General features: G+C 50.2%; 1 protein-coding gene across 4 annotated transcripts; it reads right to left on the bottom strand.

Moving 5' to 3' along the window:
• Positions 1-2,549: 2,549 nt before the first annotated feature.
• Positions 2,550-25,530, bottom strand: Rhobtb2 (Rho related BTB domain containing 2). 4 transcript variants are annotated; one of them, XM_059273387.1, is made up of 10 exons: positions 25,438-25,530; positions 16,509-16,710; positions 15,546-15,649; positions 14,062-14,247; positions 12,111-13,129; positions 11,713-11,831; positions 9,597-9,747; positions 4,005-4,093; positions 3,207-3,312; positions 2,550-3,081 (listed from the first exon to the last, which is right to left on the bottom strand). In XM_059273387.1, coding segments are annotated over exons 1-10 (2,196 nt in total). In that variant the 5' UTR covers positions 25,440-25,530; the 3' UTR covers positions 2,550-2,863. The 4 variants fall into 4 exon arrangements, with proteins under 4 accessions (XP_059129370.1, XP_059129371.1, XP_059129369.1 ...); XM_059273388.1 differs by lacking the exon at positions 25,438-25,530 and adding an exon at positions 20,711-20,978; XM_059273386.1 differs by lacking the exon at positions 25,438-25,530 and adding an exon at positions 18,648-19,826.
• Positions 25,531-26,075: the final 545 nt, after the last annotated feature.

Genomic DNA, 26,075 nt, shown 5'->3' with positions numbered 1-26,075 from the left:
GTCAGGCAGCGACCTCTGAGCACCTTGAACTAGAGTTACAGATGGTTGTGATCCACTATGTGGGTGCTGGGAAGCGAGCCCAGGTCTTCTGCAAGAGCAAGTGCTCTAAACCGCCGAACATCTCCTTAAGTCCTCAGTCTGTCAGCCCAACTTCTGGCCAAACCTCCTCCAACACATTCTAGTCACACAGCAGGACAGTGCCTGGAGAGGCTATTATTCTGGGTATCAGCATTGTGCCTACATGCAGATGCTGGAATTGTCCATCAGGGTTTGCTGGGCTCTGGACCAGCCCCAAAGTAGGTATATGTTTTACCACCACATTTGATGCCTTTTCTTTGACTCCCTTGGTAACATAAAATAAATAAAACAAGGCATGCCATTAGGTACAAAATACTCATGTATTATGAATTCATGACCAAATTAAATATGAAACCTTATATAAAAAGGTGTGGGTTTTTTTTTTGTTGTTGTTCATTTGTTTTTGCCCCCATCCTCTAAGACAATACTGAGTGACATAGTCCAGGGGAGCTTCTTGTTCTGTCACTGCCCGCCCCCTGACAGGGAGGCTTTTATGCCAGAGGCTTGCCCCCCCCACTGGAGTGTCCTGCTTCTGTCCCCCTGGAATCCAGAGCACCCATGGACTGAGACTGCAATTTGCACCTCCCCTTTCCTGGCTCACTCAGTCCCCCTGGGTGCTTCTACTAAGCTGTAGGGCTCCATCTGGTGCATACTGGCTCTGACAGCTGTGGAGGGTAGGGGGGTGGGTCCCTGAGGGATGAACTGGCCTGGCTGGGGCATGGTCTTCCTTGGACTTCCACCAATTCCACAAATCTTCACTTTCTCCCACTGGCCTGACCCTGTCCATTCTCATCACTGGTGAATGCCCAGGCTGCTAGAATGAGAGACCCAATTCCCCTTGCTCTTTAGGACTGGACTCTATTTATCACCTGCAGCTCCCAAGAGATGTACCCCTAACTCTGTCCTCAAAGGAAGGTGTGAGAGGCTCTTCCTTTTCCACGCTTACAGACTCATCTTCACGCTTGAAGCCTTTTAGAGCTCAGCTGCAGGAGAGCACACTAGCCAGCAGAAGGCAGCACACAACACGCTTCCCCAGCCAGCGATTCTGGAGGACTTGACCAAGAGGCCGCTGCAGTCTTGGCCGGTCCAGGCTCAGACTCCCAAGTTCAGCACTCTGGGAGACCTGCTACTGCCTGTTCCTCCTGACAAGGCAAGATGAGAACTCTAGGTCCCGGTACCACACAATTGGAGGGTTGCCTTTGCTTCTGGGTTTGCTTTAATCCCAGACCTAAGCAACCTATCTAGGTCCTGGGCATCAGTCAGTACTTCCTACTGCCTCGTGGGACTTTACCTCATAAGTCTGAAACATGCTAAAAGGTGGTGAAGTATGGATCACAATTAGGAAGTGGAAAGGGTCAACTGAGGCCCAGTGTTTGTTCCATGGGGGCTTCAAGCTATTGTGTTCTTTCTCCAGTCACCCAGATTCCTCTCTGGACTAACATTTCCTTCCTGCCCAGCTCTCCCTTTTATCCTCAACCAGAACCAGGGTGAGCTGTGTGGCCTGTTCTCCAGTGTGTCCTTTCCTGGCATTTAATCCCGGCCAAAAGCCTCCCACCCCACCCACCCCATCCCCGAAAGCACATGCTCCGTGTACATCCTGTGAAGTCGCCCTTGGAAGAGGAGGCCTTTATCAAGATGGAAAAAGTCCAAAGCTACTTAAGCCCGAAAGCCAAAACCTTCCCTGCGACCCTGCGACCCTGCAACCTATAACCATCAAGCCTCGGGCAACAGCATCCTCAGATATGGAGGGGACCAGTCCTCTCCTGAAAGGCATTGGACCCTTCATATCCACATTATTATAGAGGCCTCCTTCAGCTTTGTAAACGTATTCCCTCCAGGGTCTCTTTTTGGAACTTCATTCTTTCTTGGGGGGGGGGGGAGTGCCCAAAGGATAGCGTGGTCTTGGTGGTGATTTTCTTTTGAGTTTGGTTTTCATTTGTTGGGCTACTTTTGCCTCACCCCCATAAAAAGCAGTGCCACCCAGAGACAGGGGAAGAAGCCTAGAGGAGCATGGGATTGCTGAGCACAGAACCCACCCTTCCTCCTTCTCCTCCATTCATGTCCAAATGTGAGCAGTGCAGGAGGGGTGAAGTAGAAGGCTCATTGTACTGCCTATAAACCTGAATCCTCAATCAAAGCCGCCGCCGCCGCCCACCACTACGTCTGTCTGCATTGCCTGTAGCCCTGAAAAGATGCTAGCAGGATGCAGTTTACTCCATTTCCCCACCCCACCACCCCACCCCACCCCAGCAGCCACATCTCATGGTGCAGAAGCCTTGATATGGGCTCTGCAGACTTCTTTTCCACCCGGACTTCTCAAGCGGGATCTGAGTAAGCCCACAGGACAGTGCTCACAAAATACTTGCAACCCTCAAGTCTGATGGTGGAAAAACATGACCAGCTCCTGGGGAGGAAGCTGCCTCCCCGGCCAAAGCAGAGACCAATACAAACAAGCCCACGTACAGGGAAGCTTTCTTCCATTGACTCTATTGTCAAGTCCAGAGAGAGACTATCAAGAGCTCTGAGTTCTTTTCCTGCTCCCCGCCTCGGAGCAGATGCTTCCCTGCCCTGCCTGGAATTGTAAGTGGACCCTGTTCTGATCTGCAGGGCCCTGGCTCCTCTTGGCCTGAGCCACATTGGCTGGTGAGAACAGCTCTGCCCTTAGGGCCCTGGTTAGGTGAGTTCCCTCGTGCCCTGTCGGGTGGACAGGATGATGAAGAAGAGCAGAAGGGACAAGGGCTAATGAGGACAACAGCAGCAGGATCAGAAGAGGGTTGGCAGCATCTCAGACCACAGCCGAGGAGGAGGATGGGGACGCCGAGCCCGCTGCTGAGGAGGACGGTGATGAGGGACTGTTCCAGAACAGCCACCGCCGCTTGGGCTGCCTCCGCAGGTGCAAATAGTCCTCTTTCTCGCGTTCTTTCCGCGCGCGCTGATAGTGGTCCTCTTCTTTCAGGTACCAGACTGGTGGCCACCGGTGCTTCTCGAAGTACTCCTGGTTTTCTGGAGCACAATGCAAAGGGGTGCTGAGTTAGGAGGTCGCCCCAGGTCAGCACTAAGCCCACTCCTGCCCAGGGTCCAGGTTAGCTCCTGCTACAGAAGCTGCTGGGGCTGGCGCAGAGACTCACCTGGGGACATGGCCTTCATGTCTCGTGGGAACTTGCGGCACACGTTGTTGTAGTTGGTGCAGATGTGGTGGAGACACCAGTCGGCCAACTGATAGGCACAGTGGAACTGTGAACGGTACAGAAACGCATCCCGGTTGGAGCAGGGACTCCGCATAGAGGCCTATGGAGCAGCCGCACTGGGCAGTGCCCGCAGATGCTCTGCAGTCATAAAGTCCCCCCCCACACACACACACACACACTCATAAGGGAGCTAACCCAGAACTGAGGAAGGCAATGCTTGATATGGGCTCCTAGGCCCTATTACCAACCCCACAAGTGCCTCCAGCATCGGTGCTACTGATATCCATGTCCCACATGCCCTTCCTCTGGCATCTGTCCTTCTCAGCTCTTACCCCACCCAGTTCCCTTCTCCTCCCATCTGCAGACAAAACAGTCTGCCCTAAGAAATGGGCAACGAAGTTTAGAAAACCTGACACCAGCCACACTCCAAGACCAAATCCCTGGCACTGTGACTCCTTTGTTTGGCAATAAGGAGGCAGGCAGTTAACTACGGAAGGGGCATCCTTAGTACCCCCTAGATGACCCCAGCCCTATTCTGGGGTCCCCTCTGATGTCCTGTGGTGTCAGCCCCTCTGTCTTTGCAGATGTCCAAAAGTTCTCTAGTTGCTTCCTGGTATATAAGATGATATAAACTCTACCCAGCTGGCCAGCCAAGGCTGTCCACTATCCCAACCATTACCTCCCAGAACCCTATCCTCTGCCTATGGGCCTTGTCAATCTCTTCCCCTGCTGTGATACCTGTGCCAATTCCAGGAACACAAGGACGTCCCCATCGATGTCCACCATCATCTGGGTTGCCTCCATCAGCCCGGTCACTGTGTACTGCTCTGTGACACACACATACAGCCAACAATGAGCTGAAGAAACATGGCAAAAGACCCATACTGCTTATGTACCACCACATCACGGGATTGTTGCAGGGAGGGGTTCAAACTGATCAGGCCATGAATAAGTCCCAACAGGCCAGAAAGTCCAAGGGAGACTTTAAGTTTGTGCCTATTGGGGAGAAACAGGCATGAGGGTATGACCTCAGTGGGGGAGGGATAGGAAATGAAAAAGATGCTAAGCTTACTAGGCGGTCTTTTTCAAACTACACATGTCCCACTATATAATCTGATATGACAGAGCGTCACAGTATTAGCCACTGATGAAGAGGGCCTGAAGCCTCCTATTTGCTGAAAATGAAAACAGCCTAAGAACTCTGATCTAGAACTGTGGGTTAAACCTAGTTATTTATAGTAATTTAAACTTTATTAACAAATAGTGCATGAATCTTCCAGTTTACATTAAAACATTTATACGGAGGAAGTAAACTCCCTTGGTCCTGAATTTAATTCAAAGTATCAGAATAAGCCCATGAGGTATTTTGTCCTTAAAAGATGAGCACCTTTTTCCAGCTCCTCCCACAGGAAAGACCCGGAAGCAGGAAGCATCACAAGACCAGTGAGCATTTCCATTGTCAACCATAAGAAACCAGGACTTCTAGCATGTACAGGGCCCCGGGTCATCACCACAGAGAAACCAGGGTGTTTTGGAGAAATGGCTGATCCCAAGTCTGAGACATAAAGGTACAGGGTGGAGCTAGGACATCTTTTCATTCCAGACAGGAAGGAAGCCAAGGGCCCCAGAGCAGACACGAAGAGACTGCTACTGGTTAAAGGTACAGTATTTGAACTTCAATAAGAATGAATGTGTCGGTGCATGTCTACAATCCTAGCACTGGAGGATGAGGCAAGAGAGCCAGGAGTTCAAAGCCAGCTTAAGCTACATAGCAAGTTCAAGGCCAGTCTGGGCTTTATAAGACCCTGTCTTAAAAACAACAAATAAAATAATAAATACACTTAAATGAAACCAATCAAATTTGTTCATGATAATACTTTAAAATACACAGACACAGCCGGGTGGCGGTGGTGCATGCCTTTAATCCCAGCACTTGGGAGGCAGAGCCAGGTGGATCTCTGTGAGTTCGAGGCCAGCCTGGTCTACAGAGTAAGATCCAGAATAGGCACCAAAGCTACAGAGAAACTCTGTCTTGAAAAACCAAACACACACACACACACACACACACACACACACACACACACACACTGGTTACCCTCAAGGGTGGGAGGAAAGAGCTATATCTCAAAAACTTATACATCAAAGGGAAGGACCAAGTATTACTGTCTTTCTTACATAAACTCGATTACTGGGTAACCAAAGTGTGGGTGTGTCTCACTTGGGAGAAGAAAGAATGGCTAGGTTTGGATAGTGTCTTTTTACAGCAGCCAATTAGTTGATAGATCTAGGCAGTGATACTCAATGGCTGCTAAAACCACACACAAAAAAAAAAAAAAAAAAAAAAAAGAAAGGAAGGAAGGAAGGAAGGAAGAAAGAGAGAGAGAAAGAAAGAGAGAAAAGAAAAGAAAACCAGGCAAATTTCATCTCTTGAAGAAGAGAAATATTAAGCAGCTGTTGTTTTTTTAAGTGCACCAGGATCTAGATCCTAAATTGAATAGCCAGTTTACAAGAATAGGCTGGGGAGAGAATTATATTAGCTACACCATGAACATGGAATTGTGGGACTGGGGTGATAACTCAGTTGGTAGAGTACTGGTCTACCATGCATGAAGTCCCGGGTTCCATCCCAGCACCACATAAACAAGGTGTGGTAGTGCACAACTATAATCTCAGCATTTATGAGGTGGAGGCAGGAGGATCAGAGTATGAAGCAAGTCTAGCCTACAGAAGGACCCCCTTCTCAAAAAAAAAAAAAAAGGATGCAGTCAGTAAAAATCTAGACCACAGGAAACTACAAGACCCAAACAGCAGAAAAGGGCTTGTGAGAGGCCTCAGGAGGTCAAGGCACTTGCTGCGAAACCTGCCCACTTGAGTTTCATCCCCAAAGCACCCGGGAGGAAGGAAAGAACCAATCCCAAAAGCTGTCCTCAGAGCACCACCCATACACACAATGGATAAACAAACAAACAAACAAACAAACAAATAAATGTATTTTTAAAATGCCAGAGTTGGAGTGGGATGGCTATTTTTTGTCTACAAACTAGAGTCAACCTGGGAAGAGGGATGTAGCCTCTGGGCCACCAACCAGCCCCCAAATCATGACACGGAGACTTAATATTAGTTATGAATGCTCGGCCTTAGCTTATGCTTGTCCCACTAGCTCTTATAACTTAAACTAACCTGTTTCTCTTCATCTACATTTTGTCTCCGGGCTTTTTACCTTTCTTTCTGTATGTCCTTCTCTGTGTCTGGCTGGCAGCTGCCTGGCTCCAGGCATCTCCCTTCTCTTCTCCCTCTTCTCCCCAGCTTAGATTCCTCCTATTTATTCTCTCTGCCCACCAGCCTTGCCTATCCCTCTCCTGCCTAGCTATTGGCCGTTCAGCTTTTTATTAGACCAATCAGGTGCCTTGGCCAGGCAAGGCGAAACAGCAACACATCTTTACATAATTAAACAAATGCAGCATAAACAAATGTAACACACTTTTGCATAGTTAAAATAATATTCCACAATAAGGGAACCTCAATCCAGGATTTGCCTCCATGAGATTGGCTGTGGGCATGTCTGTGGAGGCGTTTTCTCCTTTACTGATTGACAAGGGAGGGCCTAGTCCACTGTGGGCATAACCAACCTTTGTAAGGTGGTCCTGGTTATATATGAAATCAAGCAGAGTGAGCCACGAAAAGCAAGCCAATAAACAGCATTCCTCCGTGGTCTCTGCTTCAGCTCCTGCCCTGGCTTCCCTTGATGATGGACTGTAACTTGTAAGCTAAATAAACACGTTCATCCCCCAAATTACTTTTGGTCCTTTTTTTTTTTTTCTTTCTTTTTAATCACAGCAGCAGACAGCAAACTATGACAGTTTGTTTTTCAACAAATAACTTTAGGAAGATTTTTTTTTTAATGAACAGGTACTCACTGATTCAATGAAATTCAAAAGATGACACAAAAAAATGAAACCAAGCCGAGCATGGTGATGCACCCCTTTAATCCCAGCATTCGGGAGGCAGAAGCAGGCAGATCTTTGTGAGTTCAAGGTCAGCCTGGTCTACAAAGCAAGTTCCAGGACAGTCAGAGCTGTTACACAGAGAAACCCTGTCTCAAAAAAATCAACTCAAGACAAAACAAAACAAACAAACAAAAAGAAACCAAGCTGTAACATTTAAAGGAAGCATCCTTGGATGATAAAACTCTAGATTGTAAGGAAGTGAGTCTGTAAGAATTTCTCTAAGAGTAGTGGGCCCTGTGGTTTCCTCGAGGGAGAAGAAAGGAATTGTAATGGGGGTGAGGGTGGGAACTTCTGGTGTGGCCAGGGAGATTCAAAACTCCTGACATCCATCAAGGTTAGAAAAGGATGTTGCTATGTAATCCATTAAATGGAGCATACATTCATTTGTGCTGTATTTAACAACGAACAAGTTTAAGTATGAAGGGATAACTTCAGAAAATGTAAATGGCTTTATAGTCACCAACTGAAACTCAGCATCTCCCACAGATCCTTAACAAGGTGCACAGTCATGTTGTAAGTGCCCGTTTTCTGATGTTCACAGATCATTTCTGGGTGAAGTAATTAGACGTGACTTTCTGCAAGGCCTTCCACAAGACAGGGCGGTTTGACATTTTAAACGGCAGCCGTGTGAAAATGACCTATGTGGGCCTAACCAAGGGTGCTTCTCCAACTTGCTTCCAATTTCTGCCCTAATGAAAAGAATCCTAGAAAAATACCTTTATGAGTTTAGTTTTTCCCCGAGGTAATTTCTTTAGAGATAGTCTTTTGAAAACAGAATTACTCCATGTCAGAATTTGAAATGTTATGGCCTCTGGAAAGATCACACCATTTTCCATGGGCACCAAAGGGTGCTTTAACTATAATTCAGAGATGCAGCTCTTACTCCCTCCGAAAGTCCCTCTTGCCCCTAGTTTGGGCCACTGGACTCCCCCTACAGATCTGGCTCTTAATATTCTGTCCTGACCAATCATTTCTGCCTTCTTCCTGTGAATGACATGTCCCCTCTGATTCCTGTCTCATCACAGACCTGCTGTCTCCCTGGTCTGCCCCCGATCTTTAACTGCCCAGGGTTCCAGCTTTGACACTGGCCCTTGCCTGTCTAAGTTCTAAGGCTCCCCTCTCTGCCCTCTCCTGGCCTGTCTTGACCTCAACACTAACACCATATCCAAGTCAACAACAGCACAAACACCAACCCCAACGTCCACAGAAGCTGTCTGCCTGGCCTGCCTGGCCTGCCTGGGTCTCCATCTTTAGATGCCCTTCCCACTGAGGGTCCTGGCTGCTTCCTGTTACATCTCCCAATTGCCCACATCTTCCTTTGCCTTGAGGGCTTCTGAGATTGGCTCGTCTTAAAAGCTGAGCTATGGCTCTCATAATCTCTCCTCTCTCCCTCTCTGCCACCCCCTACCCTGTGTGTGTGTGTGTGTGTGTGTGTGTGTGTGTGTGTGTGTGTGTGTGTGATAATAGGAACTACTAAACCCAGGGCCTTTCACAAGAAGGCAGATGCCACCACTGAGCTACATCCCCATCACTACCCACTTTCTTTGAGACAAGGTTTGCTAAACTGCCCAGCATAATTAAACTTCTTCTGTAGCTCAGGTGAAACTTGAACTTAGGCTCCTTCTGCCTCTACTTCCTGATAGCTCTGATTACAGCCTGGAGTACCAGGCCCAGCTTACACAATCCTCACAAGGAACTATGAGGGGTTAGTCAATGTTTGCTTTACGTTTCTGGAAGAAGGAAGACAAGGTCAAAGAAGGAGGAGAGGAAGAAGAACAGAGCAGGAAGCTGACCAGAAGAAACATACAGCAGAAACAGAAATATGTTCTAGTCCTTCTGACTTCTTGACCTTGCCCGAGTGAAGGTCAAAGTGTCGTCGCCTGTAAAGACCATTTTGTGATGTCATGAGACCTCTAAAGTGACCCCACCAAGACCGACACACACTGCACATCTATGTCCTCAGGAAAAATCTACACACGTCAGCAGACTGATTTTTTTTTTTTAAATGAGCATTTGTGTTTTGCCTCCATGTATGTCTGTGTGAGGGTGTCAGATCCCCTGGAACAGGAGCTATAGACAGTTGTGAGCTGCCATGTGGGAACTGGGAATTGAACCTGGGTCCTCCTGAAAGAGCAGCCAGTGCTCTTAACCACTGAGCCATCTCGCCAGCCCCCAGCAGACTGAATTCTAAGAGCATTTTTTTTCCCTTGGCATCCCAGTCTGCCCCAGGAGGAGAGAGGTAACAAAAGATACATAATCACTCCCTGGGGTCTCCATGACCTTGCCCCGGGGAGGTCCCTGTACACCGCAGTTAGTTAGTTACCTGTGAGGGCCACCAAGTGCGGTAGGCAGAGGCGGTTGGCTAGGACGATGAGCTTCATATCATCCAGGTCCGGGCTGGAGGTGAACATGCCTGTGTAGAGGTACTCCAGCACAGCCCTCATGCAGCTCTTGCTCGTGTACGGAAACACCACCTAGGGTGGGAAGAAGCAGGCAGGTGGCCTGAGGTCTAGGGTGGCCCAGAGCAACTTGGTCCTGGCAGATGAAGACCTAACTTGGTGGGCCGGTCTCCCCCAGCCAGCTAGCCTCCTGGGTTGTTCCTGAATCTGCTTAGGGAACCCCCATAACCTTGGCACCGATCCTCGGCGACCTGACAGCATCAGTGAGTGGGGCTTTCGTGTCTTCTAAAGGGACCTAGATTCCTGGCATCTTCCTGACGCCACTCGTCTGGCAGGGAGGATGCTTGAAGGGGGCCATTTGGGTCAGCTGCTCCCCTGAGCCCCTGGTGCCTGCAGGAATAGCTGAAGTGGGCTACAGAACGAGCAAAGGGAACCAGCTGTCTGCCCAGCGCTGCTGCTTTGGGCCTCTGGGACCTCTTCAGAGCGGCGGGGAAACAAAAACTGCCTTCTCATCAGATGCGAGTCTCTCTGGACTTGCTGGGAATCGGGTGGCACTTTAAAATGCGTCTATGGTGCTGAGAAATGCCCGGGGCACACAGGCCCCTGAGGCTTCAAAGAATCCTGGCCCCATATCCTGTCTATCCAACTCCTACTCCCACTTCAGAGACCAGTTCAGCTCTTAGCCATTCTGCTCGTCTTTGCCTCTGCACTTCCTTCCCAGAAACCTTAGGGAGCTCATATTCTAATTCACCTCGCGTGATCACGGATTGCTCTTGGTTCAGTTTTTCAGCCAAGGCTCTGGTGAGCATGATCTAAGGGCTAGAAACTGGGGTAGGGGGCAACAGGGGTACCTGGCAGATGTCAAAGACCATGTCCCTGCTCTCCAAAGAAATTACAGACCAGCTGGGAAAACCTCACGGGGATACTCTGAATTTTATACATCTGTACAAAGTAGAAAACGTGAACTAGAAGATAGAGTGATGGGCAACTGGTGGTCCAGGAGGCAGAGATGATGGAAAACACCAAGAGCTGTGTCTGGGCTGCTCTGCTTGTCTGGGAGGATGGAAAAGAAGAATCAGGTTCAGGAGAACATTTCTAAGGGCTTGTCACCAAGCCCCTTCCAACTCTAGCCTGAGTTGGTACCCGAGAGGGTGGCAAATGAGGAGGAGGAAGATGGGTCAGCTGAGGACGGGCACTGATCAGAGAGAAAGGGGTCTGTATTCGTCATGTGCTTTTATATTCTGTATTTGATGCTCTGACACCTCGAGCCTGGCTGGTCCTTTCCAGCCTTACCAGCCAGTTCCTGGAGCCAGCAAAGGAGCTGCCTGCAATCGGGCTCCCTCTACCATACTCACACCTCAGTCTACCACTTCCTGCCACCATCACCCCAGAGCCGGGTATCAGACAGCCAGGATCCCTCCACCTCCACTTCCTGGCTGACTCTCGACCTTCCCTGTGTGGCCCCACAGGGTGCATTCCCCCTCCTTGGGATCTACAGCAAACCCCTTTTCAATGGCATTATCTCAAATGACATTATCTCCAACAGGTCTCCCCATAGCTCAACAATAATAAAAACCTTCTCTGCAGACACTGCTGCTTTCACCTTGGAACACAGGCTTTTCTAGTGGTTCTATGCATCTCAGGGAAGCAACGGAATGTAATTAAGGAACCAAGGAATTGTCAATCCTGAGTTCTAGACCTACCCTCTTTTTTCCTAGTTGCATAACTTTGTGCAAGTTGCATAACTTCTCAGGACATCCCTTTCCTGCATATAAAAGGTTCGGCTTGCTAGGTATGTCTGGATAAATTAAATGAGATATATACGGAAGAGCTTTCCAAACTACTAAGATACTGTAATTCCCTCCCCTGGGATACTGAAGAATTCTTGGCTATTCGCAGCATCTCATAAACTTGTTTTGAGTCCATCACTGTGCTTAGAACATGACCCATGCTGAGGAAAAGTCCCATGAACTGATGCTGTCTCAAATTCAAAGATGTGAATATCTCTCCCATCCTCTCCCTTCCCATCTCCAGCCTCACCTCCCTGGTAGAACTCTCCACAAATGGCCCCCCAAACATGGCAGCCATCCAGTCACAGCTGGAAATCAGTAGGGGTTTATGGGCGCTGATGGTCCCATCATCCAAGATGAAGGTCACATCTGTCCAGGAGGAGAAGAGGCATCATGTAAAGACACAGCAGATATGCTGGAGAATTAGCCCCAAGGGCAGTCACCGGGTCCTGACCACCCACCTGACTTCTGGAGCCATGTGATATGAGTAACAGGATGTAGACAGCCAAGCTATTGGCCTGAGCAAGAGGACAACCACATTTCCAGGGCATTGGGAGCTGAAGCCAACTCCCAATCCTATGGGGATAACCCGGGCCCCTCAGAAAGTCTCCTAGAGAGAACCCCTTGTCTTCTAAACATGTCCCATACCTGAGAAGGTGCCCTTTGCCAAGCACTCCTTAACCCGGTTGGTCCGGCGGACATGGAAGGCCTTGGTGATCTCCTGATTCATGAAGGCCTCGTTGTTGAGAATGTTGGCCACCATCATACGTAGATCAAAGACCTCTAGCAGCTCAGCAATGTGGGCGATATGCATGAGGTCCCGCTCATTTTCACCCAGCTCCCCTGTGTACAGGTACTTGAGAACAGCCCGGAAGGGCCCTGGCTGAATGGAGTTATCCATCTTCACCACTACCATCAGCCGGGATTTGAAGGTCAGAGGATCCTCTGCCATCTCTTCCTGGATACTCACAAAAGCTCGGCTCCAAGAAGAAAGCACACGCCCCCTGCCTGGCAGGTACCCTGTTCCATTACCCCTTAAGATCCCATCACTGGTTGAAGCCCGGAGGCCAGCAGGGCCAGAGCCCCCAGCCTCATCCACACTCTCACACACATCAAAGCTGGCTGCCCGAAGTAGGAAGTCCCGCCCATGATGGTGATGGTGATGATGGTGGTGTTGCTCAGGGTGGCTCCGGTGGTCCTCTGGGCGGGGGCCCCCTGGCCCTGAGGGGCCCCCCAACTCCTCCTCACTCAGGTCCATGAGGAACAAGTCATAGAATTTGGAGGAGGAGGTGGAGAGGTAGATCTTGTGGGCAAAGATGCGCACGCGCTCCTGCAGCACCAGGATGACATCAGCACAGAGCGGGTCTTCCAGGAGGTGGGCGGGGCACTCCTCACTGCTGGAGGGGGGGTCGGGCACCACGATGATGGGGGGCGGTGGCTTGGGGGGCAGGAAAGGGGCTTGCAGCAGGGGCCGCTGCACATTGCGCAGATGAGATTTCCAGAACTGCAGGTGGCGGCGGGAGATGAGTGCAGCCCGGATGGCGTTGTCAAAGACGTCCTTGATACCAAACTGGGCCACCACGCTGGTCTCGTAGTAAGGGATCCCCAGCTCCTTGGCCACTTCCCGACCCTTCTCTGGCGGGAGGATCTCATTGGGCTTGATGGGCCTGGGGTGTGGGAGAGGGGAAGACAAACTTGTGTTGGTGGTGGAGGGAGCCTGGCCATTCTTTCCCAGGCATCCGCCCTTTAATCTACTCAGAGATGTCCCTTGGTATCTGAAGGGGATCAATTCCAAGATCCTCCTCAGATTTCAAATCTGTGGAAACTCAAGTCCCTCACATAAAACATCATTGTAGTTACATAGCCTGTGCATATCCCTGCCATTCTTTAAAACTCTTCTAGATTATTTATGTAATGTAAGTGCTATGCTATAGCTCAGTGTTTCTCAGCCTGTGGGTCACAACCCATTGGGGGGGCGTCAAACAATCCTTTCACGGGGATGGCCTGAGACCATCAGAAAACACAGATATTGGCATTATGATTCATAACAGTAGCAAAATTACAGTTATAAAGTAGCAACAAAAATAATTTTATGGTAGGGGGTTCACCATAACACGAGGAACTGAATTAAGGGGTTGCAGCGTTAGGAAAGTTGAGAACCACTGCTATAGTTGTTATCATGCTTTATTTAGGGAATAATGACGGGGTGAGGGGAGTCTGGACATTCCCATTCACATTGGCTGAACCCACAGATGCAGAACCCATGACATAAAGAGTCAACTGTGTTGGCATCACAAAATTATAAGACCCTTTCATACAAATATTCTCACACACATCTTCTCCTCCATGTCATTCTTCACAGAATATAGCACAGGACTGTTCCCACAGTGGTATACAATGACATGGAAGGATGAATGAGTGAGTAAGTAAATGAATGAATGAATGATTAAGCATGCTTGTTAATGACTCTGATGTGAATTTGCTCCAAATGGAAGGAGAGATGTACGGGTTAGTGGGACTCCTTTAGGGCTGAGCAGGGAGTCATAGCGACGCTCTGCCCCCATCCCCCTTCCCTCTCCCTGAGCACCAGCACCCCTACCTAGCCAAGGGTCTCCTGGCCCTGTTAACGGCTTCCAGATCAGCATAGCGCAGGTCCAGCTGGCAGCCCACCAGAATGACAGGAGCTCGGGGGCAGAAATGCTTGATTTCTGGGTACCACATGGTCTTGACATGGTGGAGGGAATTGGGGTTGGCAATGGAGAAACACAGAACCACCACATCAGATCTGGGGGGAGGGAGAGAAAAGTTACAGGCAGAGGAAGTTGGTGGGGATTTACCTGCCCCTGAAAAGAGGACATGTCAGCCTGCTCCTGGCCCCTCCACTACAGCCTAGCCCCGTCTTATGAACCCTACTTCCACCATCTTCCACACAATATAAAATAATGGGGACCATAATTTATGTAGGCATTTTAAAGCACAAAGATTCATTTGGCCTCATAGCTGTCTTGTGAGTTAAAAATTATCATTTTGGGGCCGGGAATATGGCAAAGTGGGTAAAATGATTCCTATGTAAACATGAGTACTTAAGTTCAGATCCCCAGGACTCATACATTCACATAAAAAGTCAAGCATGACTGTAAGCATTTGTATCTCCAGTATGGAGATGGGGGGCAGGGGGGAGGCATCCCTGGGGCTCTCTAGCCAGCAAGATCAGCCACAACTGTGTGCTCTGGATCCAGTAAAAAGCCCTGTCTTGCTGGGTGTGGTGGCCTATGCCTTTAATCCCAGCACTTGGAAGACAGAGGCAGGTGCACCTCTCTGTGTTCAAGGCTAGTCTGATCTACAAAGCAAGTTCCAGGACAGCCAAGGCTGTTACAGAGAAACCTTGTCGGGGTGGGGGTAGTAGGGGTGGGGGGTTGTCTCAAAAAAAGAAGGTGGAGAACAACTGAATGTCCTCCAGCCTCCACAGTCACACACACACGGGTGCAAGGCTTCCTCCCCACCAATTTGCACACACATGAACATGATGTATATGTCAATATACATATCTATACATCACACAAAAATTACTATATTTGCCAGGCCTGGTGATACAGGCTGAATATTTGGGAGGCTGAGGCAGAAAACTTCCAGTTCAAGGCTTCCTGGGCAACAGTTAGTTCAAGGACAATCTGGACAACCAAGGAAGACCTTGTCTCAGAATGAAGGTCTTGTTTGTTTTGCTTTAAAGGGCTAGATATATATATATATATATATAGCTCAGTGGTAGAGCATTTGCCTATGATGTGTGAGGCTCTAGGTTCAATGACCAGCATTGAAAGAAAAAGAAAAAAGAAGAAAGAAATGATCCCCATCTCACCGTGAGAAAAGGCATCCCAGAACTGCTGAGAGCCAGTAGGTTGCGGAGCTGGGACTCAAACCAGGCCTGGAAGCCCAGAATGCCTTCAGCCCCAGGGAATACCCACCGCCATATCTCCTCCACTCTATTCTCACAGTTTCTACGGTATAGAGTTACTCGGGTCCTCAGGACACAGTGAAAACTCTCCTGTGTGGCTCCCTGCAAGCACCTAAGGCCTTCCCTACCTTCCATAAGCAAATCGCCGGTCTTTGTGGTGGTCTCCAAAGGTGTCCCAGAGGCGCAGGGAGACGCTGACATCATCTACCACATCTCGGGAGCGTTCTAGCACCTGGGCATGGAGGAGACAGGACAATGGTTCTCAGGGGCAGATGCCCGCTCAACCCTGATGGGGAGGACAGGGCTGTCCACATGGAATCTCCAGAGACTCAATAACGAGGGTAGTCTCCACGCTGAGCAGAAGCAGGAGAGACCTCAAGAGAGCACGCTTATTGCAGGAGGAGAAAATGTTATTACTTCGGGCTTAATTGCACAAGACATGGTACCCAGCCAAAGCTAGATTCCTAGCCACCGGCTTACCCATTTGTGCTGGCTAGTTTTATGTCAACTTGACACAAACTAGTCGTCTGAAAGGAGGGAGCCTCAATTGAGAAAATTCTCCCATAAGATCCAGCTGCAGGAGGACATTTTCTTAATTAGTGATTGATGGGGGAAGGGCTCAGCCCATTGTGGGTGGTGCCATCCCTGGGCAGGTGATCCTGGGTTCTATAAGAAAGCAGGCTGAGTAGGCCCTGAATAGCGAGCCAATAAGCAGCACTCCTCCGTGGCCTCTGCATCAGCTCCTGCCTCCAGGTTTCTACCCTGGCTTGAGTTCATGTCCTGACTTCCTTCAGGAATGGACTGCAATGTGGAAGTGTAAGCCAAATCAACCCTTTCCTCCCCAACTTGCTTGTGGTCCTGGTGGTTCATCACAGCAACAGAAACCCTAACCAGGACACCACTGAAAACACAAATGGTCAAAGATACCTTCCTGGGGGTCGGCTTCCTTCAGATCTCTCTCCAGGGTCTCTTTCTACTTCATCCACCTCTGCCTCACCCCTAGGGGGCTCTCATGAGCTCCAGAGACACCAAGCCACAGTTCAAAATACATAGCATGGACCCCCCAAGCAAGGGGGGCCTTGGAGTCTTACCTCCTGGCATACTCGATACTGGTCAATGGCCCACACTGTGGGCACATGGGTGGCAAGAAGCTGGTACTGGGTGAGGGTGGCATTGCAGGCCCGGGCACAGATGAGCCTGGTCTTGCCCACGGCGTTGTCACCCACCACCACGCACTTGATGGTCTCTACGTTTGGCCTTTCATAATCCATGTCAGAATCCATTAATTGGGACCTGAGGGGCAGGAGAGGAGGTATCAGAACAGTTTGGCGTGCTACACCCCTGAGGACCAAGATCAGTGCAAGCAGCCCTCCTCCACTGGGTCTGTGGCCTTGTCAAGCATCGGCGCTGATGTGAAGAGAGAGGAGTGGGCAACATTCAGGGAAGTAGCTTTGCAGGGGCCCTTGGAGACAGGAGTTCATTCAGGCTGAGGAGTACAATGCCACCAGATGGATCGCTTATCTCCCTCTGGTCCCCACCATCCTGCGGCTGGGCTTCTGGATGAAGGCGATCTGTGAGAGATCCCAAGGCAGAATCTGCCTTGCACCTGGCCCAATCCCCACTCCCCCAGAGAGAGAGAGAGAATCTGCCTGGTAGCTCCCTCATCCTCTTCTCTCCTCCTCTTCCCTGGGGCTGTAGCAGCAGCAGAACAAACAGCTGAGAGAAGCAGACATGGGGCCAGGTCCCCACCCCTTCCCAGCATGCTCCAATGCAGAGTCACTTTAAAATTTAATGGACATGTCAGGGCTGGGCAGCAGCTCTCCCAGCTTTCCCTGTGTTCCCCTGGCCCTCTCAGATGGTAAATTTCCAAGACCCAGCCTGCTCACCTCCATCCTCTTACCCTATCCTTTTATGGGCTAGGAGAGGTTTTTCGGGCAGCCTCATTGAGGAGGGCCTTCTATGTACCTGCTGAAACCACAAGCCTCCCCTCCTTACTCTGGTTGCCCAGAGTGGTCCAGTTGCCCACGTGGCTATCTTCTCAGCTGAAGACCTACTTTGAGATAGGGATGGAGGCAGTCGCTCTATGGAGGGAGAACAATACACTCTATGGTCCACAGGGCTTCCCATCCCCTATCTGGGCTATCTGCAGCATCCCACATCCAGCTCCCAAGAGTAAGGTCTGCCTCCTTCGAACCTCCTCCAGAGGAAGAGGCTTAGATCGGAAGACCCTCACTCCTCTGGCTCTCTGAGGAGAAGCTACACAAACTGTCTATGCGGGAAACTGGGCGCTGGAGGAAGTTGCGGGTCAAGCGTAGCCTACATTTCTGCCTCAGTTTCCTTGGCAGAGAAGTAGTATGCCCATCCCAGAGAGTAACTGATCAGATGAAGAGACAGAAGGCACTTCTGTCGTTAGCGAGTTGTATCCGTGGTTAAAAAGCTGAGGTTCTCAGTTTGAGGAGACTTTGAGGACAGCCTCTCCATTGGCGTCTACCCTTCTAGGGTTAGACAGGATGGGAAGTGGGTAGGGGAAGGGTAGGTGCGCTTAGGGCTATCAGTTTGCCCCTGCTCATTCCCTGTGTACAGCGAGACCTCTCGGGGCTGGAGCCACCTGGATTAAAGCCTTCCCAGGTCCAGGAAGGCTGAGCGCAGAGGAATCCTGGAGGCTGCCCAGACACTCTACTGCTGAGCCACCAAGACCAGAGCCAAGCCACCAGCAGCAGCAGCAGCAGCAGCGGCAGCAGCGGCAGCAGCAGCAGCGGAGGAGCTCTGTCCCTGGCAGGCTGTAACTAGATGCTAACATGCAGGAATGCAGAACTGAAATACTCAAGTAACATGGCAACTGGGATTTGCACAAGGGGACGCAGCTCAGCAACCTAAGCACAAAGTGCAGCAAGGACTTTTCAATGAGACTGGCTCATCCTCCTCGGAATTTTACAGGATCTGGACCCTTCCACTACAAGGGGTCACCACAAGCTTTGACCCAGTCTCTATGGCGACTATCGGCATCATTCCTGCTCCCTTCCTGGTCCTGTCCACCAGGCAACTGTCATAGTCATCAGCTTTCTGCTTCCTCTCCTCTTCTGAACTGAGGGCATAAAATCCTCCTTGACAGTTCCTAGTCTCCAGTTAGACAGCTGAGGGATGTGTGGGCACCAGGGAGAGTCAAGTAGGTGTGGTTTCTGCTTTATGGGGTGGATAATAAAAAAAAGAAAAGAAAAGTAGGGTCTCACCTATGAAGACAGAAACCCAGAGGGCAACAGAACTTCCTTCTGTGGTTTTGATTCACTAGCATGGAGGTCTGGAAGCAAACGGGAGGAGAGCCTGGATTCTTGGATCCAGGGGCATGTCCAAGTTAGCTGCTCTGTGACATAACACTCACACAGACCTTGTGATTTTGCTTCCAGAGTTCAGTAGGGGACAGCAAGCCAACAAGTAGGAGAGTAGTAAACACTGGCCATGAGTTTAGGAAGCAGCCTGTCTAACCTGAACACTCCAGCCCAGCCCAGCCCCTCTCTGGCTGCCCCTCACGCTTCTCTTACACATCCACCAACTGGCTCTCCCCACCACCACCTTTTTTTTAAATCATCATCCCTGTTGAAACAGCAAGCTTCATTGTCCTATCTAGAAAGAGGCAAACCTCTTCACTTTTTGAGGACATCAGTCTCTACCTCCAGAAAATGGGTACAAGAGGGTTGGAAGAAATTTTTTGAGTTTTGGTAAATTCATGCCAAGAGAGCCTGGGTGAAAGGAGGCATTTGTCTTCTTATGTAATATAGTATTATATAATGCTAGATTGCATATCCATATGTGTAATTATATCTCTCTTTAAGATACAGGCTGGCCCAATTAAGCCAGGAGAACTTTTTGTCTAATCAGGCCTATCTTAAATGAAGATCCTGTCCTGGAGACAGCATGCCGATATTAATATAATTTCTGCTCTAGAATATTACTCCTTTCTGCATTCCTGCTGATACATGATGATATAAACCACTCAGTGAACTTCCCCACTGCCCCTTCCCCTCTGGCACTCTTCAGTGACTCAAGACTTTCGTTCACAATTGTCTCAGCCCATTCCTTCACAGACTCCTGATCGCCCTCCACGCTGCCCTGGGTATCACAACCTCCACTCCACTCCACTCCTTGACAATCCCAAGTCACTGATATTTCCTTCCCCAACTCTTGTCCCCAAATCACCACTCCCCTCTTCACAAACAGCCTTCTGCACAACTGCTTTCCCAGTTCTTTGTACTCTGTCCAGGACAGATCCGAAGGTGTGCTCAGATTACCCACAAACCTCAAGGGCTCCCATTCCCACCCCCGCACCCCTACACACACTCTTTGCAGAGCTCAAAAGCCCCCCTTTCCCTCCCACAGCTGATAGGAGGCTTGTTCATCTGTGGCTGCCCTAGTCTGGTTGTCAAGGAAACGACAATCTCCCTGGGAGCCTGGCTTGTCTCCTAGCAACCAATATCCCACATCCTGCATCTTACAAAAAAACGTGAAAGGCAGGAAAATCGAGAAAATGAAAGTAAAAATCAAGGAAGATGGATAGAAAGGGAGAATCGGGAGGAGAGGAACAAAGAAAGGCTGGATTCAGAATTAAAGGCGCTCCCACTAGGGAAGCTGACATTGTAATATGGGCGAAGGTGGAGGGGTGGATCCTCCCCACGCAGAAAACGTAAAGCAAGGCCCAAAGGGATCTTGAATGATCACGTTAACAAAAACAGGAGCCTAAATACAGGATAAACCTTTTCAATCCGAGGATACCCGAACATTAACAAACAAAGCTCAACATTCCCCACCAATACTTTGCCAAAACTCAGCTGGGCAGACCACAGTGGAGTTGACTTCAAAGAAACACCGCTACAACCGTCAGCGAACACCCCAATCGTACTGGCTTAATAATAATAATAATAATAATAATAATAATAATAATAATAGAAAGAAAAAAGGTACACCTCTACCACTCTGAACCTCTCATTTTTCCCCCGACATGCTGCTGCTCTGCACATACAATTTTTTTTTAATGAAATAAATAGGGAAGGGGGAGGGGCACACCACGCCAATGCAAGACACATACTTTTGCCTAAAAACACCCAAGAAAGGTTAGTTTCTCTCCCCTCTGAACCGAGCAGCCTCAGCAAGAGCCCAAGGGAAGAGTGGAGCCCGGGGGGAAAGCAGGAGGGGCGCAGGCAGGACAGGGGAGGGCGCTGAAGGCTGAGCCAAGGCGAGGCGGCGCGTTTGCAGAGGCTGCTTGCAACCCGGCCATAACAGAAATCAATCGTGTACTTACACCACTACATGTGACGGGGTAATTTCTAGTGTAGGGAACACATCTCTTCCTGCTAAGCACGCTCATTTTAGTGAGATGTCTGGGGTCACTCCGCGCGTGCAAGTTGGGGCGCCGCCGACGCCGCTGCTCTGTGCTGGAGATCCAGCCTCCTGGGGTCCCGGTTCGGGTGCGATCAGAAACTCTGGCACAGGAGCCCAGGCCGGACCGCGGCGCGTGAGCAGCCTCGCGCGCTGCACTGCAGCCACTGCCTCTTCCGGATCAGCATCTCCGCGCGCCCCGGGCGCCCAATGTCATGGAGGCTCGTGGAGCCGGACTGCGCGCCGCCGCTCGGACCTCCGGCCGCTGGGCCGCGCCGCCGCCCGGCTGCGCTGCGGAGGTTGCAGGCGGCGCGCTGGAGAGCGAGGCGCCGGGCGAGGCCGCCGCACGCGCGCAGTCTTAAGACGCCGAGCGCCGCAGTCCCGGGGACCGCTCACGACCTCCTTTTTTCATTCACAAAAAAAGCAAAGTTGAGGGGGGTGGGGGGGAAAAGAGAAGGAAAAAAAAAAAAAGGAAAAATATCGCACCCAGAAACGGTTGCTGTGACAGGGACCGCCCACAGCGGCGCGCGGTTGGTGGAGAGGGGAGCGAAGGGGATTGGACACCCGGAGGCCACGCCTTGGCCACGCCCCCAAGCCAGGGCACGCCCCGTCGCTCCTCTGCTGCTTTTTGCGCCCCCTCCCTTCTCCCCTGGGAGCCACGGATGGTGGCCAGAAACTGACCTGGCCAGCCTCTAAAACTTGCTGGACTCTCACGACGGTTTTCCCCAGGAGGCTAGGAAGAAACTCTGCCTGGTGCGCCTTGGGAATGCGAGTTAGAGGGCCACGGGAAGATTTTCCTCTTTCTCCCTGAATTCAGCCAAGCCTCCACCAGTGGCATACAACTGCATTTCTGCACGAGTCCTCTGTCTCCTTGGGAGTTTTTCCGAGTGCTCAAGGGCCTTCCTTCCTGTATCATCCCTGCAACTCTGACTTTCGGGGCTTTTATTGAGCTTTTTGCATGGATACCTGTATCACCCTCAGAGGTTCCCATCCCAACCTGTTGTCACAGAGAGTTCACGAGTATCTTCTTAACTTTGCAAAGAATGCCACGGAAATATTAGCCAGAGAAACCCTATCGAAGTCCGCTCTTAGATGCTCTTCTGTAATCTACCATAATTCAAGCCAGATGTGGTGGCTGTAATGCTTGGGAGGGTTAAACTGGATGATTGTCGTGAGTGCAAGACTAGCCTGGGCTACCAAGCAAAACCTTATCTCCAAACACTAAAATAAAAAAGGCTTGATTCTAATGTTCATCAGAAGGAAGCTTCCTTGTTCAAGGCTGGTTTTGTTAGGATGGTCTGGACTGTTAGAAATTACAAATACTGTCAATTATCTCTGAACAGTTTTTAAAGCCCAGACTGGCCAGCCTCACATCACAACTTCCTCTATCACACTTCCAACTTGTTCTTTGAGAATGTAGATCCATTTTAATATTAGTTTATGCAAAATATGATATGAAAGAGAGATTTACTGCTCCTTCCCAAAGTCAAATAAAAACTGAATTTTAGCCAGATTCAGTGATACACATCTGTAATCCCAGCATACAGGGGGCTGAGGCAGGAGGATGGAAAGTTTGAGGTCAAAGTGGGCTACAGAGGGAGACCTTGCCATAAACAAATAAATACTCAATTTGTATTGTCTGAAATATGAAACAGTGCATGTGATTGAAAGTTGCCTATTGGGGTGCTTCTGGTAAGTGTACATTCAGGCCCACTTAATCATTGGATTGTAGGTAGATACTTTCCTGTCGGCAGATGCTCCCCCACCTCCAACACCTACCCAGAGCTGGAGAGAAGGTTAACCGTGACTGGGAGTGCTTCCTTATGTTCAGACTCAATCTTCATAAAACAAGTACTAGTTCAAATATGTGTTTAGGAGAAACTAGACTTTACCTAGGTATGTTCTTCCCCCTGTATTTGGTACAGAAGAGCCTCACTCCATTGTTTATACTCCTAAGAGGGATTGTACTCAAGGAAAACACAGTATGAAACCTCTCTGGGTTCCTACATCTGGTCAGAGCCTCCCTCCCTGCCTGGGTCTCTCCATCCAGCTCCAAAGAGCCAGCTGGGTGCTGATGCCTGCTGGTATCCCCTTTCCTGTGTCCTGCCGCATGTCACTGGTGCGGTGCTGAGCAGACAAACAGGACTTTTCCTTTGCTAGAAGTGTGCTTCTGAGCCTGTAACTCTGCAGCCAATGCCTCTTCTCCTTGGGAGAGAAAATCAGGCTGAGTCATAGAATGGTCCAAGATGCAGGTTTGGGGGCCAGTCTTGAACCAATGTAAATGTCAAATGAAGTTATAAACCTGCTCATTTTCAGTAGAGTGGCTAGGACTGGGCCAGTGGCTAGCTGGAGAGGTGGCCTGAATCACCACTCCTGCCAGGGTACACAGTTCCCAGTCTCTGCTTCCAGCTTTCCTTCAAACAGGAGTTGTACTGGATAGTTTTATGTCAACTTTACATAAGCTAAAGTCGTCTGAGAGGAGAGAACCACAATTGAGAAAAGGCCTCCATAAAACGGGGCTGTAGGCAAGACTGGAGGATATTTTCTTGATTAGTGATCAAGGGGAGGGGCCCAGTCCATCCTGGGGTCTATAAGAAAGCAGGCTGAGCAAGCCATGTGAAGCAAGTAAACAGCACTCTTCCATAGCCTCTGCGTCAGCTCCTGCCTCCAGGATCCTGCTCTGTTTGAATTCCTGTCCTGACTTCCTTCAGTGATGCACAGTGATGTGGAAGTGTAAGCTATACACACCCTTCCCTCCCCAACTTGATTTTGGTCATGGAGTTTCACCACAACAATGGTAACCCTAACTAAGAGAGAAGTCTTCCCATCACCTCACCTTTCCAGCATTCCCAGTCAGAGCCCACTCAGTCCTGTCTTGACTTGTACCTCCTCAGAAACAAGTGTAGCTCTTCTTCCCAGGCCTCTCCCTCTCTCTCTCTCTCTCTTTCTCTCTCTCTCTCTCTCTCTCTCTCTCTCTCTCTCTCTCTCTCTCTCTCTCTCAGCTTGTCAAGCCAGAGTTTCTCTGTGTAGCCCTGGCTGTCGGGGAACTCATTTTGTAGACCAGGCTGGCCTCGAACTCAGAGGACTGCCTGTCCCTGCCTCCAGAGTGCTGGGATTAAAGGGCTGAGCCACCACTGCCCAACTTTATCTTCGTAACTTTTCAGTGACAGATCCCCGAGGCTGGATTTACCCCAACAACAGCCAGCAGCTGCCAATGGCCCACTCTGTCCCCCTTCCTACAGCGGCAGCCAGCAGCTGTCATGGCCGGGCAGCAGTCTCCCAGCTCCATCGTTGGAGCCTCTAAGCCCAGCTCTGGAGCCCTGCTCTCTTTGCTTCAGGTTTCTTCTCAGGCCTGGAGTTTCTGCCCACCTCACCCCCTTTCTGCTCTCGGTCCTTCTTTCCCTTTTGGCCCATTTCCTGCCGCTCAGAGTCGCCGCTGCCCGTTCCATCATCCTGCTGGCTGGCTGGCCATCTGCACTGCCCTTCCAGCTGGCCTAGGCACTGCCCTGCTGTGACCTCCCGTCCTTGCTCTGGACGCAGTACCTCATGGCAGTGTTAGGGATTCCTGCGACACAAAGGTAGTTTTAATCCCAACATTTCCTGTCCTAGACCCCCAGCATCCCTTCCCTCACCACAGCCGTCTGGGACCTAAAATCCCCTTGAACCTGTCCTCTGATGTCACTTCCTCCTTCCCTCCCCACAGCCAAGCCAGACCATCACCAGGCTGCTGTTTTCCTGTGGGCAGACACCTGCTTCTAAGCTGGAGGTTTATCTGGAGAGAGAAGCCTCCATCCTGGTTCTCGGGAAGGCGCACACCTCGAGATCCTGGCTAGTCCCAGCGCTACCCTCTTTCCATGGCTCTCTCCACCTCTTCCAAGGCCAGCCCAGCTTGGACAGACCCCTCCATCCATCCCGCCTCCAGCCTGTGTGTTCTCTGTGCTTAAAAAGCAGCTCAGCCTTCCAGATTGATAAGCACATGTTCACAGTGCCCGTCTCCTCTTGGAGTTAACACACACACACACACACACACACACACACACACACACACAAAACCAGAGCTTGTGATATGACCAGTGTGCCTACTGGAGCAGGTGGCATCCCCGCTCAGAACTAGCAACAAATCCAGAAGTAAATCTTGAGCAAAGACTGAGCTGCTTTGAGCTACAGAGCCTAGATAAGGGGAGAAAGTGCAGCCAGCCAGCTCCCTACCCAGGGTAAGACCACTACCAACTCCCCATGAGGAGGTGTGGTCTTTGTGGAAGCAGTCCCCCAGACACAAAGATACTCCTCACCCCCACCTCCTATACTGGAAAAATGCTTAATCATCCTTTTAAGATGGCCTGGATGTCACATCTTCCAGGAAGTCCTCCACCAACACCCCCTGTCAATCTTCAGTTCTTTGACCTCCTGGGCTCCACTAGTAGCTCAAGACACACACACTGCTGGTCACAATGCTGTCTCTCAGCCCTCCAGTCCTGAGAACGCTTTTGGAAGAGACATGCATACCCAAAGGGATATTTATCTGTTTGTCATGCTAGTCTAGCTTCAACATGCACACAGGAGGTGCTTAATAAATATTTGATGGGTGAAAGTTTGGGGGCAGGGAGTAGAGTGGGGCAGAGAACAACACCACACAAAGTAGCCACTCACATGCTGTTCTGCGATGTCTCCCACGAGCTATGCCGGCTTTCCTTTGTCGTCTCACGTGCTGGGTTCCCTCCAGGCTCCTCATGGAAGTGGCAGAAGGGACTGAGGCAAGATGGGAGGAGACAAGGGGGTGAAAGGGAATGAGCACACTGTAAGTCACCCCAAAGTCAGCCGGCTCAAATGGAAGGCTCTACCCAGCGCAAGGACATGGCTGCTGCTACCCAACTTCAGAGATCTGATGCTCCAGCTTGGGAGCCACAGGGGCCAGCTATGAGGCAGACAATGGGGTCCTGGGCCGGGCCATTCTGAGTGGCTGAGTGATTTGACGAAGAGATGTCGGTTGTCACTCATGGAACTGTGTGTTCCTGGACAAAACTATGTTCTCTGGGTTTGTTTTCTCATAGACAAGGCTTAGTCCACATGTCCTTCGAGGTTCGGGACAGCTGATGTGGGTGCTAAGCATGGAAGGCCTAGATGTGGTCAGTCATCCTTTCCACGGGAACAGCTCCTGAGCAAATGAGGACTCCACAAACCCTAGCTGAGGACCACCAAGGCTGGGAGCGGACAGGGAAGTCTTTGGAAGGGATGAAATGGGGATTAACACACAGTGAAAGAAAGAGAATCTAATTCTGCAAGGCCAT

This window comes from Peromyscus eremicus, chromosome 9 (assembly GCF_949786415.1).
Source record: "Peromyscus eremicus chromosome 9, PerEre_H2_v1, whole genome shotgun sequence".
NCBI classification, from domain to species: Eukaryota; Metazoa; Chordata; class Mammalia; order Rodentia; family Cricetidae; genus Peromyscus; species Peromyscus eremicus.
The sequence above is the reverse complement of the archived record's forward strand: the minus strand, read 5'-3'. Positions and strand labels throughout refer to the sequence as shown.